At 25.3% G+C, this 15,397-nt stretch overlaps 1 protein-coding gene across 2 annotated transcripts in view; it reads left to right on the top strand.

Moving 5' to 3' along the window:
* The first annotated feature begins 73 nt into the window (after positions 1 to 73).
* LOC129962598 (endoribonuclease Dicer-like) overlaps positions 74 to 15,397 on the top strand; it is a 28,682-nt gene continuing 13,358 nt past the window's right edge. Inside the window, exons 1-10 of one of the 2 annotated variants that reach the window (XM_056076406.1) lie at positions 74 to 137; positions 2,745 to 2,887; positions 5,205 to 5,367; positions 5,665 to 7,202; positions 9,732 to 9,883; positions 10,176 to 10,305; positions 11,224 to 11,299; positions 11,622 to 11,827; positions 14,445 to 14,624; positions 14,855 to 15,068. In XM_056076406.1, coding sequence (XP_055932381.1) covers positions 2,795 to 2,887; positions 5,205 to 5,367; positions 5,665 to 7,202; positions 9,732 to 9,883; positions 10,176 to 10,305; positions 11,224 to 11,299; positions 11,622 to 11,827; positions 14,445 to 14,624; positions 14,855 to 15,068 — 2,752 coding nt within the window. In that variant the 5' untranslated portion in view covers positions 74 to 137; positions 2,745 to 2,794. Of the gene's footprint in view, positions 138 to 465; positions 485 to 2,744; positions 2,888 to 5,204; positions 5,368 to 5,664; positions 7,203 to 9,731; positions 9,884 to 10,175; positions 10,306 to 11,223; positions 11,300 to 11,621; positions 11,828 to 14,444; positions 14,625 to 14,854; positions 15,069 to 15,397 lie in introns of those variants that run through there. The other variant, XM_056076407.1, reaches the window with a different exon arrangement.

Raw genomic sequence — 15,397 nt, 5'->3', positions numbered from 1 at the left:
ATAAAATTCTTATTGATTATGAATGTCGACTTGTGAAGTGAAATCTTGATTTAATATAAATACTACTACTTCAATTTTCATTACTCTTCGTCCGATTCAAATACGTATACTGATATGTAAATAAACACTTCGTTCATGTAAGTTTCGAGTTGTATTGTGGTTCTTATGAACTATTGTTCTAAAAATTATATTTAAAATTGTTTATGGTACAAATATAGAAAATATTTATTACACAGTTTTTATGTAATTTTATCAAGATTAAACAAGAATTTTGAATATTTAGGAATGCCAAACATTTATTGTACTCAATTCTTTCATCACATGGTTTACATAAGTTAATACTGAAAACCATTTATATCATCTATAAATTAAATGTAGTAAAAAAATAGTGTTACATGTGTTTTCTCACATTTGTTTAAAGATTATAAATAGTCATTGAAGTAAAAAGACACCAATATAAGCTGAAGATATAGTAAATTGAGATGTATAGCATTTATTGTTCATTCACTTTGTTGTTCATTTTCTCATAAAATACTTATTAAGTACTTGCTCTGGCATTCGGCTAAGTTTAATGTATGAAAGCTTATTATTTGTCGCTTATTTTGATTCTTTTTAAAGGAATTTTTTTTTATTCATCTATGAGAATAAATTAAAGGTTTGCCTAGATTTTAAAATTTCATTGACGTTTTAACTTTGGATATTGCATTAAATTCATTAAATCTTATTTGTCCACATATTTTAATTTAAAGAAATGATAAATAAAAGTGATCATATATTAATTTCATTAGTTATACTTTAAATTTGATTTGAGAGCAGTTTTCCACTGAGGCATTTTCTCTAATAAAATAACATAAATCAAAATACTGCGCTTTTATAAAGTTTTTCTTCTTTGCAATTATCAGCAGTCATAGCTATAACAATTTTTATATCATTTATATTTTAATTTTTGTAATAATTTTGATATCGTATACATTTTTATTTTTGTAACAATTTTGATATCATATACATATTAATTTTCTTTCTTATTCTGATATTGCAATAAATAATCCAAGTTCTAATTTATATATAATTTTAACCCATTTTTATATTTGATGACAGCTTTATAAAATCAAATTTGTGCAAGATTTTTTTTCTGATTGTTGATCTGTTGCTGCTTACCTTTGCATACAGAAACATGAAGATTTTACTCAATGTTTATTTATTTCAGAGCCAAAAAGTAATATTAAATGTAACAAATTTTTTTTAACTTGTCTTTCAGTATTTAAGAACTTCTGAGTTTCTGTATAATTTAAACTTTATTAATGAGAATTTCGTATTTGTTTTCTTGTAAACTAAATTGTAACATTATTTATAAAATATTCTGTGAATAAAATCTGTGTCCAAAATCTTATTCTTTCAGTAATTTCAAAATCAACTGATATTAATTTAATTTCATAAAATAATTTTATTTCCTACTAGATTAAATAGTTTATTTATAAGTTTTAGCAAGTTTGAGTAAGAAAAGTATAAATGTTTTAGCTAAATGCAACTTTTACTGAGTGAAAATGTTAATATTGGGGGAATAAAATTGATTTTTTTTTCAATTATTGAAGATTTTTCTTTTATATGTGAAATAATAGATCCTTTGGTCCCTTAAGTATTATTGGTAATTCTTTTATGTCACTTTAGGAGCATTTATAGGTAAAAGAGACAAATGATGTAATGGCATAAGAATTTCTTGGGAAATTCTTTCATTTCAAGCATAGAAATCATCATGTCTACTAGTGTTTTCATTAAACAAACATAAGAATAAGCATTCTTTATAGTCTGATTTAATCACTGATGTCAACTATATTTCTGACATTTCTTGATACTGACAAACATAATATTTATAATAATGGCATAAGAGTTTGAATAATTGAATTTAAATAATTTTGCTAATCACAAGGAATAATTTAAATGATTCCTTGATGTTTGGCATTTTTATTTACTCTTGTTTATTGTATTTTATATTTTAAATTATAAATATTATTATCTAACATTTGAAAGTATAAATTTGTTAAATTAAGTCTCCTATTTATAGGATTGTGGCATTTTATGTCTATAGCTAAATCAAGTGCATTTCATTGTTTCTTTTGTGCTTTGTCTAAAAAGATAACTTATTTTCCCAAATTCCTAAACAATTTTTTGTCATTTACTGTCCTTTAATGAGATTTGAAAATCAAAATGTTGTAATTTTGATTTATTTGCTTTACCTTAATTTATTTTAAAGGTTATGCAAGGAATTTTAAAATAAATATTGTTTTAAATAGTTTACTATACTAAAAACATTTTGCTATATATACTTATAAAGTCTTTTTTTAATGATATTGTGCCAATTATTGTCTTTTTTTTTTAATTTAAACTTATATATATACAATTTATTTCATAATGCTTTTCTGCGCATAATTTAAAGGAAATGTATTGTGATCTGTGCTTAAAATTGTGTTGGCTGTTAACAAGTTAATTCTGTATGATAAAAACTGTAATTAAAAGTTATTGTTAAATAAGAAATATGATCCTTTATAAATAACATTACACTTTTAATTTAAAAAAGTAAGTTATTTAATAATAATTATTGTATTCCTATATTAAATAAAGACTGTCTCGTGTTTTGGTTATAAAAACTTATCACTTCTGTTGTCTGAATAATAATAATAATAATAATAATAATATATATATATATATATATATATATATATAATTATTTTTCTTGATTTTTTTAGATAACTAATATAAAATATGTTGGTTCCAAAATAATATTTATTTTCCCAAGATGAGTACCCATGTTCTCAAGCCCCCAAAATTGAGACGATACCACATATTAGAAAGTGTCAGCTCAAAAACATTTATCCCTCGAGAATATCAAGTAAGCATATATTAATTTTGCTGTAATACTGAAATGATTTTTTTTCTCCTGTAATAATGTAAAGTCAACTCTAACAACATCAACACTTTTATATTTTCTCATCAATACTCATTGTCAAATATTTATTTTAGAAAAAAGTGGCATTTACTTATTTGCTTGATGTTTATTAAAATGTACCAAATACCGAAACCTTAAATCTTGAGATGGTTAAATAAGGTACATTTTATATGGTAAAGCTGTTATATTAAGGCTAATGAAGAATGCTTGATATCTCTAAGCAAAGAAATATTCATGTACTACTTATCAAAATGGTCTTATGCATTCTGATGCATTCATAAATATAAATGAATTTTATATAATTTTTCATTGTTCAAAATTTTTTCACCATAAATTTTATTTGATTGCATTTTATTTTAAATATTAGTAAATCTATGCGTGTAAAGTAATTATCTAAATCAAAGAATTATTCCTATAACTCCAGCTGCTGGTATAATTTTGGCAAATTTTAATTTCATTTGACAGCTCATAATGTCTAGATATCTAAGATAGAGAAACCTGACCAACTTAAAGTGATAATGAAAGTAGGTTACAAACAGTCCAGCAAAAACTCGCATGGACAGACAAGTATAGTATAGGCTTTCCTACAAAAAATTGTATGAAATTCCTTATTATTTATATAAACATCAAAGTTCTAACATTATACAACTTAATGTAGAATATAATTAAATGCACCCAAGCACCATTATGGTTTTTATATACTGCAGATGTATCAATTGCAAATACGAGATGGTGCTCCCTTTGTAATGGATGACAAAGGCTCTATGAAGAAGATTATTCATTGTATTTTTTTTTAATGTTTCTGCCGAAATTGTTCCCTATTCTTGTAAAAGAAAACTGGAAAACCCTGCCAACAATGCGAGGAATTATTAACTCCAGTTAAAATTTCGCCTTTCATTTAACCCTATAGATATTTTATGCATATCATACACCCAGACTCTAAGCAGGCCATTCAAATTCTTCAGCACATGTAGTATGAATTGGAATTTCAAATTGGACCTAAACAAGAACTTCTCACATCCCTGACATGGTTTTCCAATTTGCTCTTACAAGAATAATGTGTAGTTCCCATATAAATATTCCAAAAATAAGTGGATAGCCTTCCTCAAAGAGTATAAATCACCATTGCAGCAACCAGTGATGCCAATTCATATTAATAGCTAACACATCTACAGGTTAGGCAAAACATAAAGATGTTTGAAGGCTTTCAATCATATTGTAAACCAAATTACATGAAAGTTAAAAATCCAATGTGTGTGGGGGAAAAAAATTTAGTATTTTTTTTTTTTTTTTAATTTTTTTTTTTTTTTATAATGCTCAAGTTAGTCCAATTTATATTGTATAGTAGGAAAGAATATATAAAACATTTCTAACCTTTTATAGAATTCAATGTAAATATTAGATAACTCAGGTTCATTTTTAGATAATTCAGGTTCACAGAATATCTATGTGGGGAAAAACCCTTTGTCATTTGACTTCTCTAATATTAAGAAAGAGAACATTTGAAATTAAATTTATTCCAATACTAATATCTTTTTGAATTACAATGGTATTCAGTTGAAGATTTTATATAAATTGTCCTCTGTATCTGATCTTTAAAGAATGAAAAAAATATATATACTTGCTAACAATCTATTTCTTTCATATTTATAAAATTCACTTCAGATTTCAGTATAATACTTTAATTATGCTTTGTCATATATTCTAAATTCCTTTAATTTAATTGAAGAATCTATGTTTTGTAATCAAAAAACATGCAGAAAAAATTGTGATATTTTTTTAAACCTTTAAATTTTCTGATGTGTGAGTGTGTGTTATTTTATAAAACTGTTGTAAACATTATCCACAACTAATAAAACCATTGTTCATAGTTTCAAATCATTATCTGCTCCTTGTGATACATAGTGAACAAAAATCCTTTCATTCTAAATATATTTTTTTTACATTGTAGAAGTTCAAAAATAGTTCGTCCAATAGTTTAATAGGCATATAAAAAAATACAAGAATGTCTGTTATATTTGATTATATGGTGCGTGCGTGCTTGTGCAACGTGCAAGAGAAGGATTTATTTTTTTTATTTCAAATATAAATGATAAATCTTTACTGTTACTAAAGATATAATATTTAGTATGTACGTTATTTACAGTAAGAACACTTTTTGAGTATTTATTTACATTTTAAAGAAGTAAAAGGTTTATACACTGTTAAATTAAATGCTTATAAAATTATATGTTGCATATCAATAAAATGAAATTTTTAGGTTGAACTTCTTGATACAGCTCGGAAAAAAAATACCATAATATGCCTTGGTACTGGCACAGGGAAAACCTTTGTAGCTGTTATGCTTATAAAGGAATTTTCTCACCAGATTCGAAAATCTCTTATAAACGATGGAAAAAGAACTGTTATGTTGGTTCCTACTGGTAAATATTTCCTTTTTTCCTTAACTTTTTTTCTTTACACTTTTAAAATACTTTTAATAAATATATTTGTTCTAATTTTACTAGCTTTTGTTAATGTTCTCTGTTAGTATAATTTATATTTTGCGACTTAAGATTTTATTCTAAAAATGGAAAAAGATATAAAAACTGAAAACTCCCTTTTGCTCTTTTGCATTATATATATCATTTGCACTAACTATTCTTTATATAAATTTCTTAATATATATTTCCAGCCTTCTACTTTTATAAATTAAAATTTTTTTATCTTTTTTTTTTAAGTACCTTTGGTTCTCCAACAAGCCAAAGTGATCATGGACTGTACAGATCTAACTGTGGGTCAGTATTTTGGAAATGAATCTGAAAGATGGTCTAAAGAAAATTGGATTAATGAAGCTGAAAAATATCAGGTTTTTGTAATGACTGCAGATATTTTTAAAATGATTCTGCTTCATGGTTTCCTACCTCTTTCACTTTTTAATCTTATTATATTTGATGAATGTCATAGAGCCACTAAAAATCATCCTTACTGTGAAATTATGAAATGCTTCGATGTATGTATTCCAGAAAATCAGCCTCGAATTTTGGGACTTAGTGCTTCTTTAATTAACAGCAAATGCCAACCTTTGAGAATAGAGTATGAAATAAAGCAGTTGGAAAGTGTTTTAAAATCCTCTGTGGAAACTGCTAGTGATTTGACAGCATTGAGTAAATATGGCTCAAAACCTAAAGAATTCATTACAATATATGACTCATATAGTGATGATGACCCAGTTTTAAGTAATGTGATATCATTAATCAATAATGCATTAGTTTTTTTAGATACAATCAATATTAAACATGATCCAGAGGATTATTTATCGCACCCTTGTAGGCAACCAAGGCGATATTTAATTGAATTGTCTTATGTCATAATGGATCTAGGATTATGGTGCTCTTTAAATGCTATAAAACTTTTTATGGAAGAGATTGATTTCACACTAGAATCTTTATATTCTCCTGAACACAAACGTTTTTTAATGCTCACTAGAACTGTTTTATTATCTGCTGAAGTACAAATTCAAAGTCTTTTAGAGAGGAATGATCTGCAAACTAATCTTATTCATAAAATTCCTCCTAAATTAAAAACATTACTGATTCTTTTAGAACCATACAGGCCATCACTAACTTCTAATGAAGAAAATAAAAAATCTTTTGAGAATGACTCTGTCATTAAAATTTATATGAACAAGGATGAGACTGTCTCTGAGAAACTTAATAATGCATCAGATAATTGTCACAATAGTTCACAGAGTGCAAAGGATAAAATCATGCTTAATGATTGTCAAACAAGTCGAAATGATTTTAAAGTTAGACGAGAAAAGAAATACAATTTTACTCCTGATGATAGCAAGACTTTATGTGGTTTAATTTTTGTGCAGCAACGCATAGCAGCATTTTTGTTAAGTGAATGGCTTTCTGCAATAAAAGACAACCTCCCAGAATTCAATTTCTTGTCTCCAAGCTACATAATTGGACATGGAAAAAATATGAGTGGCATGAAACGCATTTTGATGGGATTTCAGAAACAGGAAGAAGTTTTGCAAAAGTTTAGAACTAAAGTGTATAACCTTGTTGTTGCTACGTCTGTTGTAGAGGAAGGTATGGATATTCCTAAATGTAATGTTGTGATTCGATTTGATCCACCCGAGAACTTCCGCGCTTACATACAATCCAAAGGACGAGCCCGAGTTAATGATTCAACATATATATTAATGGTAAAATCTACAAACAGGGCAGCATTTGTAGATACTTTAGCTGATTATAAAACAGTGGAAGAAGTAAGTCTACAGATTCATTTTCTTTTAATAAATGAAAATATAGTGTGATTCATTTAATATTTCTAAAATAGTGCAATGAAACCTTCTTCATTCAATTATTTTGATAAGTTAAAAATATTAAATTTGTTCAATTTAATATTTCTGCATTGTATTCATATATTTAAAAATTTTCTAATATAACCTTTTGCATTTTATTTAGGAACTTTCTTATATATAAAAAATAAATCTTAATTGTAGATTTTGGCTATCAGTGAAATTAATTAAATTGAAAATTTATTTGATTTTTATTTATGAATCTGGAAATGATCACTAAAAAATATCAAGAATTTCATTCTCAAAATGCGTTAAAGAATTGCCCCCCCTCTCCCCTCTTTTCTTTCATTTTTCTTATGTCATGTTATTTTAAAGAAACTAGTACTCAGAAATATTTCCAAATAAATAAAAACATGATTCAAATAGCATATGGATATTCATAAAATATGAAATGATAGTTTGCACTTTAATAAGGTATTTAATTTTTGCATGATGCAAAAGAAATTATAAATTCCATATATCATTTGCATACATACTCTCCAACATTGGTTACCCAGTCATCCATAATACTTCTTTCAGATATATTACATATGTCAAATATCCTCAAATTATTGAAAAATAGATATTTCCAAAAAAGTCTGGATTAATTATAACATTACTCAAAATTATTTAATAGACGTTTATTATTGACTATATAAATAAGTAAAATAATTTTACTTAAAAAAATCACTCAACATTGTTGATCAAACAAATTAACACTATTTGTCAGACATTAACAGTTTTTTTTTTAATTTCTTTAATAGCAAGCATTTATACTTTTTAAAAATTATCATTGCTCAGTTTAACATCATAACAAACTCCTATATACATTTTGTAATGAGATACGACTCCAGTGTTTTTGTATTTATGCAGAAACAAGATTCCAGGAGTGGGGTCCCTTTTTTTTTACAATGCTAAAATAATTTCTACTGATCACCAATATTGCTACAAGAGGGTATTTTAGGCATTTTTTGTAATTTTCCATAGTTTTTTTTATATATTTGTATGTCCGAAGTTTTTACCAATTTCGATAGCAACTATGAAAATTCCATAGCTGTTGGAGGGTATTACCTCTTCCTCAACTTATAAAACTTATGTTCAATGCACTGCCAGTACACGCATAAGAATTTTAGAACTTCAGCACCCTCCGACTTTTTTTTGACATATGAACTCATTTTTTAATAAATGAAAAATGAAGTAGTTAATGATCAAAAGATTTATTGTGGGCAAATATGAATAAAATCTTTTTCTCTTAAAAATAATTTTTGAAAGTTTTTGTTTACTTAAGTCTGAAACGTGTTGCATTCAAAATTTCTGAAACCTTATTATTAATATTAATTATATTTTATATTCATGAAAAAGGAATTCTTTATTAGATTAATATATAAATAGCTTTAAGAAACATAGTTTCATTTAAAATATCAAATCAGTTCTGGAGCCAGTTAGCATTTTAATGCTAATGAACAAGAATAAGAAAAATAGGGAAAGTTTATTAGGAAATTAACCTCTTAATTGAAATTAATTTTAAAAAAGTTACACCTTAATTAAAATTTTCTATACTTAAAATAACTTTTATCTGTACAAAAATATAATAATTTAAGTTTTATAGAAATCATCACTGTGCAGTGAAAGACTGTAAATAATAACACACCCGTGTGATAATAAGCAAATCGCCCACTGTTTCACTATATAAGATAAAATAGAATCGATTGCCCTTTTTGAATAACTATCTTTAATACAAATTAAAATACATAATCAATTAATTTTGTTAAATTAAACCATTATGGTCAGTTTTTAAAGAAAAGCTTTATAAATATATGTGCAAAACATTTGTAATAAATATATTAGCTTTCAGTATTTTTTTACAGAGCATTTTAATTGTTAATAAAATAACAGCATTCAATTACTGACAATTAGTGTCCTATTTTTATCCAGAATTAAAAAGATAATCAATTCTTGGAAGCATTTAACAAATATTACAACCAATTATATGTTAATAAAATGTTTATTATTCAGTTTAATTTTAGTTCAGTTAATGCATACTGAGAAGAAGAAAATAATCCATCTTGTTTCATTAGAAAGTTGTTTAATATTATCTGTTTTTGATCTGATTGTTATATAGATTTTATTAACAAATATTTCAGTGTTTCCACTTGAAAAAAATACTGTCTACATGATTTAAAGAATAAGACAATAAAAATTTTAATTATAAATGTTCCATTTTTTAATGACAATTTCATATTTTTGAAGAGACTTTTTTAAAAAAATTACTAATAAATTGTCAATTTTACTTTTTATTAATAATTTGTTTGTAACAATTGAAACAGAGGTATGCATTTTAAATTATTATAAAAGTATACTATATTTGTATATATTCTAGTTAAAATGTCTTAATTCTTAAAATTATGACTTTCTTTTTATGTTATATGTAAAAAATTAACACAAGAACGATTTTAGCTACTTTTAATGAAATGTCATAAAGCTGATCATGATATGGAAGAGCCAATAAATGAAGTCACTGTTGATGATTTAATCAAGCCATACATGCCTGTAAAAGAAGATGGTGCTGCCAGAGTTACACTTTCATCTGCTATTGCCTTGGTGAACAGGTCGTTCATTGTTGATTTTATTTACTAAACAAATTTGACATTTTTAAAAATATATTTTGAAATATAAAAATCATATCATTTTCTTTCTTAGCTTTAATTATATTAATTTTACACTATTTATTAGATAGTTTATTTGCTCCAAAAATTACAGTGTAGATTGATGTTTACTCGTTGTGATATTAGCATTTTCTGAAATTTTCTTTCAAATGAAAAATAATTCTAAATTTACAAAATTATTCTGCATTTAAAAAAAATTATTTTTGAAATTTTTAAGATTATTTTATTTAAACAGATATTGTGCAAAACTTCCCAGTGACACATTCACACGATTAACACCAAAATGGAAAATACAAGAGGAGAATTCCATGTTTCGCTGCATTCTCAAGTTGCCTATTAATTCACCTTTAAAAAAACCTATTGTTGTAAGTAAAAACTATCACATTTACTTCCAACAAAAAGATATATATAATTGTTTGAAAAATAGTATTATATTTATTTCAATTGAAAAATAATAATTATTTTGAAGTTTTTGGTTGCAATTTGTATTCTAAAGAATTAGCATTCAGTTATCATAAAATACTAGTGTAAATATTTTGTTACATGGAATCTTGAAATTCTTTAAAATATGTTTTCATTCCATCATTACTTCAAGCAATATATCTAAATAAAAATCAAAGTTACCAATTTGAATTATTTATGCTAATCAAAATTAATAGTACAAATCTGTTATAAAACAATCATCATAAAGGGTGGTTTTTCTCCATCATTAGTTATTTTTTAAATATCTTCTTTTTCATTAACTGTCGAAAAGATACTCCTCTATACTAAAACACATTAACTATGATACAATTAAGTAATTTAATATTTTTTTTTTTAATTTGTGTTATCAATAATGTGGATTAGGACTTCTAAAATAAATTTTCTTTCATCATTCCAAGTGAAAATATTTTTGCACTTCCTTATTTCTTGTTGAAATATACATGTATAAAAACTTATTTAAAAAAAGAATCATTAATTACAAATGAAGGTTTAATTTTTTTAGAAAGACCTCATTTAAAGGTAGACATTTAGCATCATGCAATGATAGACATTCTCTAAAGGGATATAGCCAGTTTCTTTTTGAATTTTCAATTTTTAGGACAACATGTTTAAAAATGAGAGTAAATATAATTTTTTTAACTTATCATAATATTGTGAATTTGATTAAATGCAAAATGTAAAATTTTGTAATTTTGCTTCCCAAAAGGCAGCTTGAGAATTTCTTACTTATGTTGTATTATTTAAATGAAATTAGCACTTCACTATTTCTTGAAAATAAAACATTTTCTTTCATCATATAGGGAACTTGGATGAAAAGCAAGAAGCTTGCAAAAATGGCTGTGGCATTGCAAACATGCATAGAATTACATAAAAATGGTAAGCCTCTTTTTTCCCTTTGAAAACATTTTATATTTACTTTATTAAAATTGTGAAAAGAAAAAAAAATTAGTTATCTTAAGAAAATAAATATTTTCTTTATGATTAATATGTATAAAATATTATAAATAAGAGAATGAACTCAAATTGGTTTCACATGTCAGCTGCATGCATTTTTTCAAATCTAACTTTGTATGAAGATCTCTATCCTTGTTTGTATATTTAAAATAAATATAAGCTAAAAGTTTAAATCAACATTGAAAAATGGAATAATGTTTGTCTTCTTAATTTTTAATTAATTTATTATTAATAATAATAATAGGTGAGCTGGATGACAACCTTATGCCAACTGGAAAAGAAGCTGTAAAATCTGATGATTTTCTGTTAGATGAGATGGATGAATGTATAAAGAAGGATGAATTATTCCTGAAACAAGAAAAAACTGATGAGATTTTGAAAAAAGATGATGAAACTAGAAAAGTAGCACGTCCTGGTACTACTAAAAGAAGAATGTATTATTTCAAAAAAGTTAGTTGTATAATTATTGTTTCTCATTCTAACATTTATTTTAATTCTCCTTTTTATATGTTGAAACATAAATTCATGTATAAAGTCTGTCTATTTCTTTAATAAGAAGAATCTGTTAATGCTAAGCTATCCTGTCCTTTTTTTTTTATTGTGTTATTTCCTGTCAAAGGTTGACAGGTGCAATGTTACATTAATTAGCTGTTTCAATATTTAAGTGAATCAGCTTGTTAGTTCATGATAGTTTTGATTATTTTTGAATGAATTTTTTCAAAATATATTTTAGACAAACAAATATCTTGGATAACAAACATTTTAAATAATGTAAACCTTAAAAATAAAAAAAAATTATGGCTGTCGATTGAATTATATTTCTTTGATCGAGTACTGTGTTGTTTAACTGGTTGTTCAACCTATAATGAGAAGTCGATTATTTTTTGAAAATCATTCAAAGTTTTTCGAACAGATTTCACAATGCAATTAAGATTTATTTTTCTGTACACAATGATTAACCCCCTGGAACTGCCATCGCAGATAATGTATGCATTTTTATACAATTTTGTTTGTACAATTTGTTTTCATTGTATGTATTATTTTATACATTTAAATGTATCCTAGAAATAGTATTCAGAGTAAATTATTATGTTAATGTAACAACTGATAGGACTGAAGGAACAATTTATTAAAACAGTTACCAGCCATTCTTGATTGAGAATATAATAAGAATGAATGTACACAACTTTTAGCATATTTAAAGCATATTTCAGAATTTTTAATTAAAAGAAAGAAATCAATAGATATGTTCAATTTTGTCATTTTGGGGAATTGAACTTGGAAACCTTCTATTTGAAGTCAGGTTCTTTACCTTTGTGCTTTTGATGCTTGAGAATTTTATGGCAATATATTGCAAATTCATATTAGATTGATATGCATTAAAGTTTTATCTCTAAATTGTTAAGTAAAAGAAATTCACTTTTATATTATTGTATTTACAACATGAGAATTGATCATAAACCAGTTTTGTCTGCAAATATCTTACACAGACTTATTTATTTCCTAAAACACTATTTTAATTTTAGCTAGATAAGCAATTGTATTCCCCCCCCCCTCACACACACACGCCTTTCAAAAAAAAAACTATTTTTCAAATCTTTATGCAAGAAATTTTCCATATTGAACAGTTTAAACATTTGTTCCTGTTGCAATATAATCTTTTATTTGTGCCCAATTCAAATTAATAAGATTTGGTGATTTGTGATTATCAATGAAGTATGTCATTGACTGCAGATGCAATTTTATCTTTGAAATTTTTTTTAAACTGAATAATGAATTTTGTTGCAATTCTTATTTCAGAAAGTTATGTCCCCACTGAATGCTTTTTGATTTATCAGAAATGAGATTAAGATGATTCTTGCAACACTTATTACTTTAATGCTAATTGACTCAAGCTGAGAAATTTAAGATTAACCAAGATTAAAAGTTTTTAACATTTTTTTCTTACAGATTTAAAAACAAAATTTTTGTATTTTGGATACTGAAAATTTAAGCAACATTATTAGCAGATTCTTTCTTATTGCTGTTATATATAAAAGCTATTTTCTTCCTCTGTCATTTGAAGCTAAAGATTTTTTTTATAGACATTTATTCATAAAGAGTTATTACAATGCAATAATTCGGATTTATCAAATTTTGATGACACTTATTATTTTGTAAATGAATAAAAGCATTCATTCAAGCATCCTTTAAGTTATAAATAGTTTTTCTTTATTTATTTCTTTACATAATTGTATATCTCTTTTTCTTCTTTAAATTATTTTTTCCATGTATTTATTATTTGATAGCCTGGTGGTAAAGTCTCTATTTCAGATTGTTCCAGGCTTGGAAGTCAATTTTTCAGCAATCTGTTTGCTATGTGGATCTGCTGCATATTAAATCTGACCTCAAATATCAAATGTTCTTCTGTTCTGAGAGTGTTCTGAGTATCTGAGCTTGTTCTGTATTTGGAAATTCAGATTATAAATAATTTTGAGAAAAGCACTTCAAAAGAAAAAATTTTCCTTTTTTTAAAATAGAAATTTTAGAAAAAAAAAATAAATGGAAGAGTACAAAGGTATTGTCCACTTATTATTAAAAGATATGAGACATAAATTTTATAAAAGAGATTGGTGGTCCAATACTATCCTTATCATCTGATTGCTATTCAGAATTATTAGATCTGTCTTCAAAATGTTGTCTTATTACAATTTCTTGTTCATTTAAAATATCACATTAATAAAACAAAGCTTAATGTTCTATAATATTAAATTTCTTTTAATCAGTAGAAATTATATAATATTAGAAGAGAAGAGATTTTGTTTTCATTTGAAATCTTTTGAAAGACAATTTTATTCATTTGTAAATGAATATTTATGCCATTGTATTGTGGAAATTCTTTCCTTTTGATACTTTGGAAATTAAAATTGTTTCAGTAATTTAAAACTTCTCCAAGGAGTCACTCTTTATGAATTATTGGTTTATATCAGACTTTTATGTTATTATTTAATGTTTGGCTAATCATGTGTATAAATTTTCCTGCTGTTATTAAACTGCTAAAACTTTTAACTAAATTCTTACTACATAGGTTGCTGATGCTCTTAAAAACAGTCTCCCAGTGGCAGATAAAGTATGCTATTTATACAGTTTTGATATGAAGTTGACGTGCCCAATTCCTGAGGAACAAAATACTAGAGGTCGTAAAATTCATGATCCATCAAATACCTTACGAAGATTTGGAATTCTTACTTGTAAGCCAATACCTCCAGTAAGTGAATATTCTGCATTTTTTTTTTAATGTAACATCATTTGCTTGTGGTAGATTTTATTTTTTGTTGTAATAAATTTAAAAAAAACAATTAGATAACATTATAGTTATAATTTACGCATTAGAAATGAATATATTAGAGTGCAATTTTGCTTTCTGTAATTGGCAAAAATAATTCCATCATTTATAACATGGAATCTTCTGTTAGTCACTTATTCCTTTTATTTTAGATTTGCAGCTTTCCTGTGTTTACAAGATCTGGTGAAGTTACTGTGAGTCTTAAACCTGCTGCTTCTAATATGGTATTGAGTAAAGAAAAACTTGAAAGTTTGGCATACTTTCATCGTTACACATTTTCTGACGTTCTTCGACTAGAAAAATATCCAATGAGCTATAAACCTTTAGAATCGGAAGCTTCCTTTTATGTTGTACCTGTTACGCTTGGTAAGTTCTCAAGTGTTTTTGCTTTGACAGATTTCTGTTTAATCAGAATTTTAAACAAATTAAAAATTAAGTAATAAATTTAAATTTCATTTTTTTTAACAAAACATCTTTATTTTTAGATAGATTTATTTTTCTTACGAGTTAAATTTTTATTTATTTATTTTGTTTTATGTATGTAGACTGAGATGGATGATAGTATAGTTATACTCTTGATTATATAATTATTGAATAAAAATATAATTCAATGCATATGCATTCAAACGTCTTGCTATATAAAGTTCATTATTAAATAGATACCAGCTTTGTACTTTGCATTCCTATCTCTTGTG

Source organism: Argiope bruennichi, chromosome 3, assembly GCF_947563725.1.
Source record: "Argiope bruennichi chromosome 3, qqArgBrue1.1, whole genome shotgun sequence".
Classification (NCBI taxonomy): domain Eukaryota; kingdom Metazoa; phylum Arthropoda; class Arachnida; order Araneae; family Araneidae; genus Argiope; species Argiope bruennichi.
Note: the sequence above shows the minus strand (reverse complement) of the source record. Positions and strands in the feature narration are given on the sequence as shown.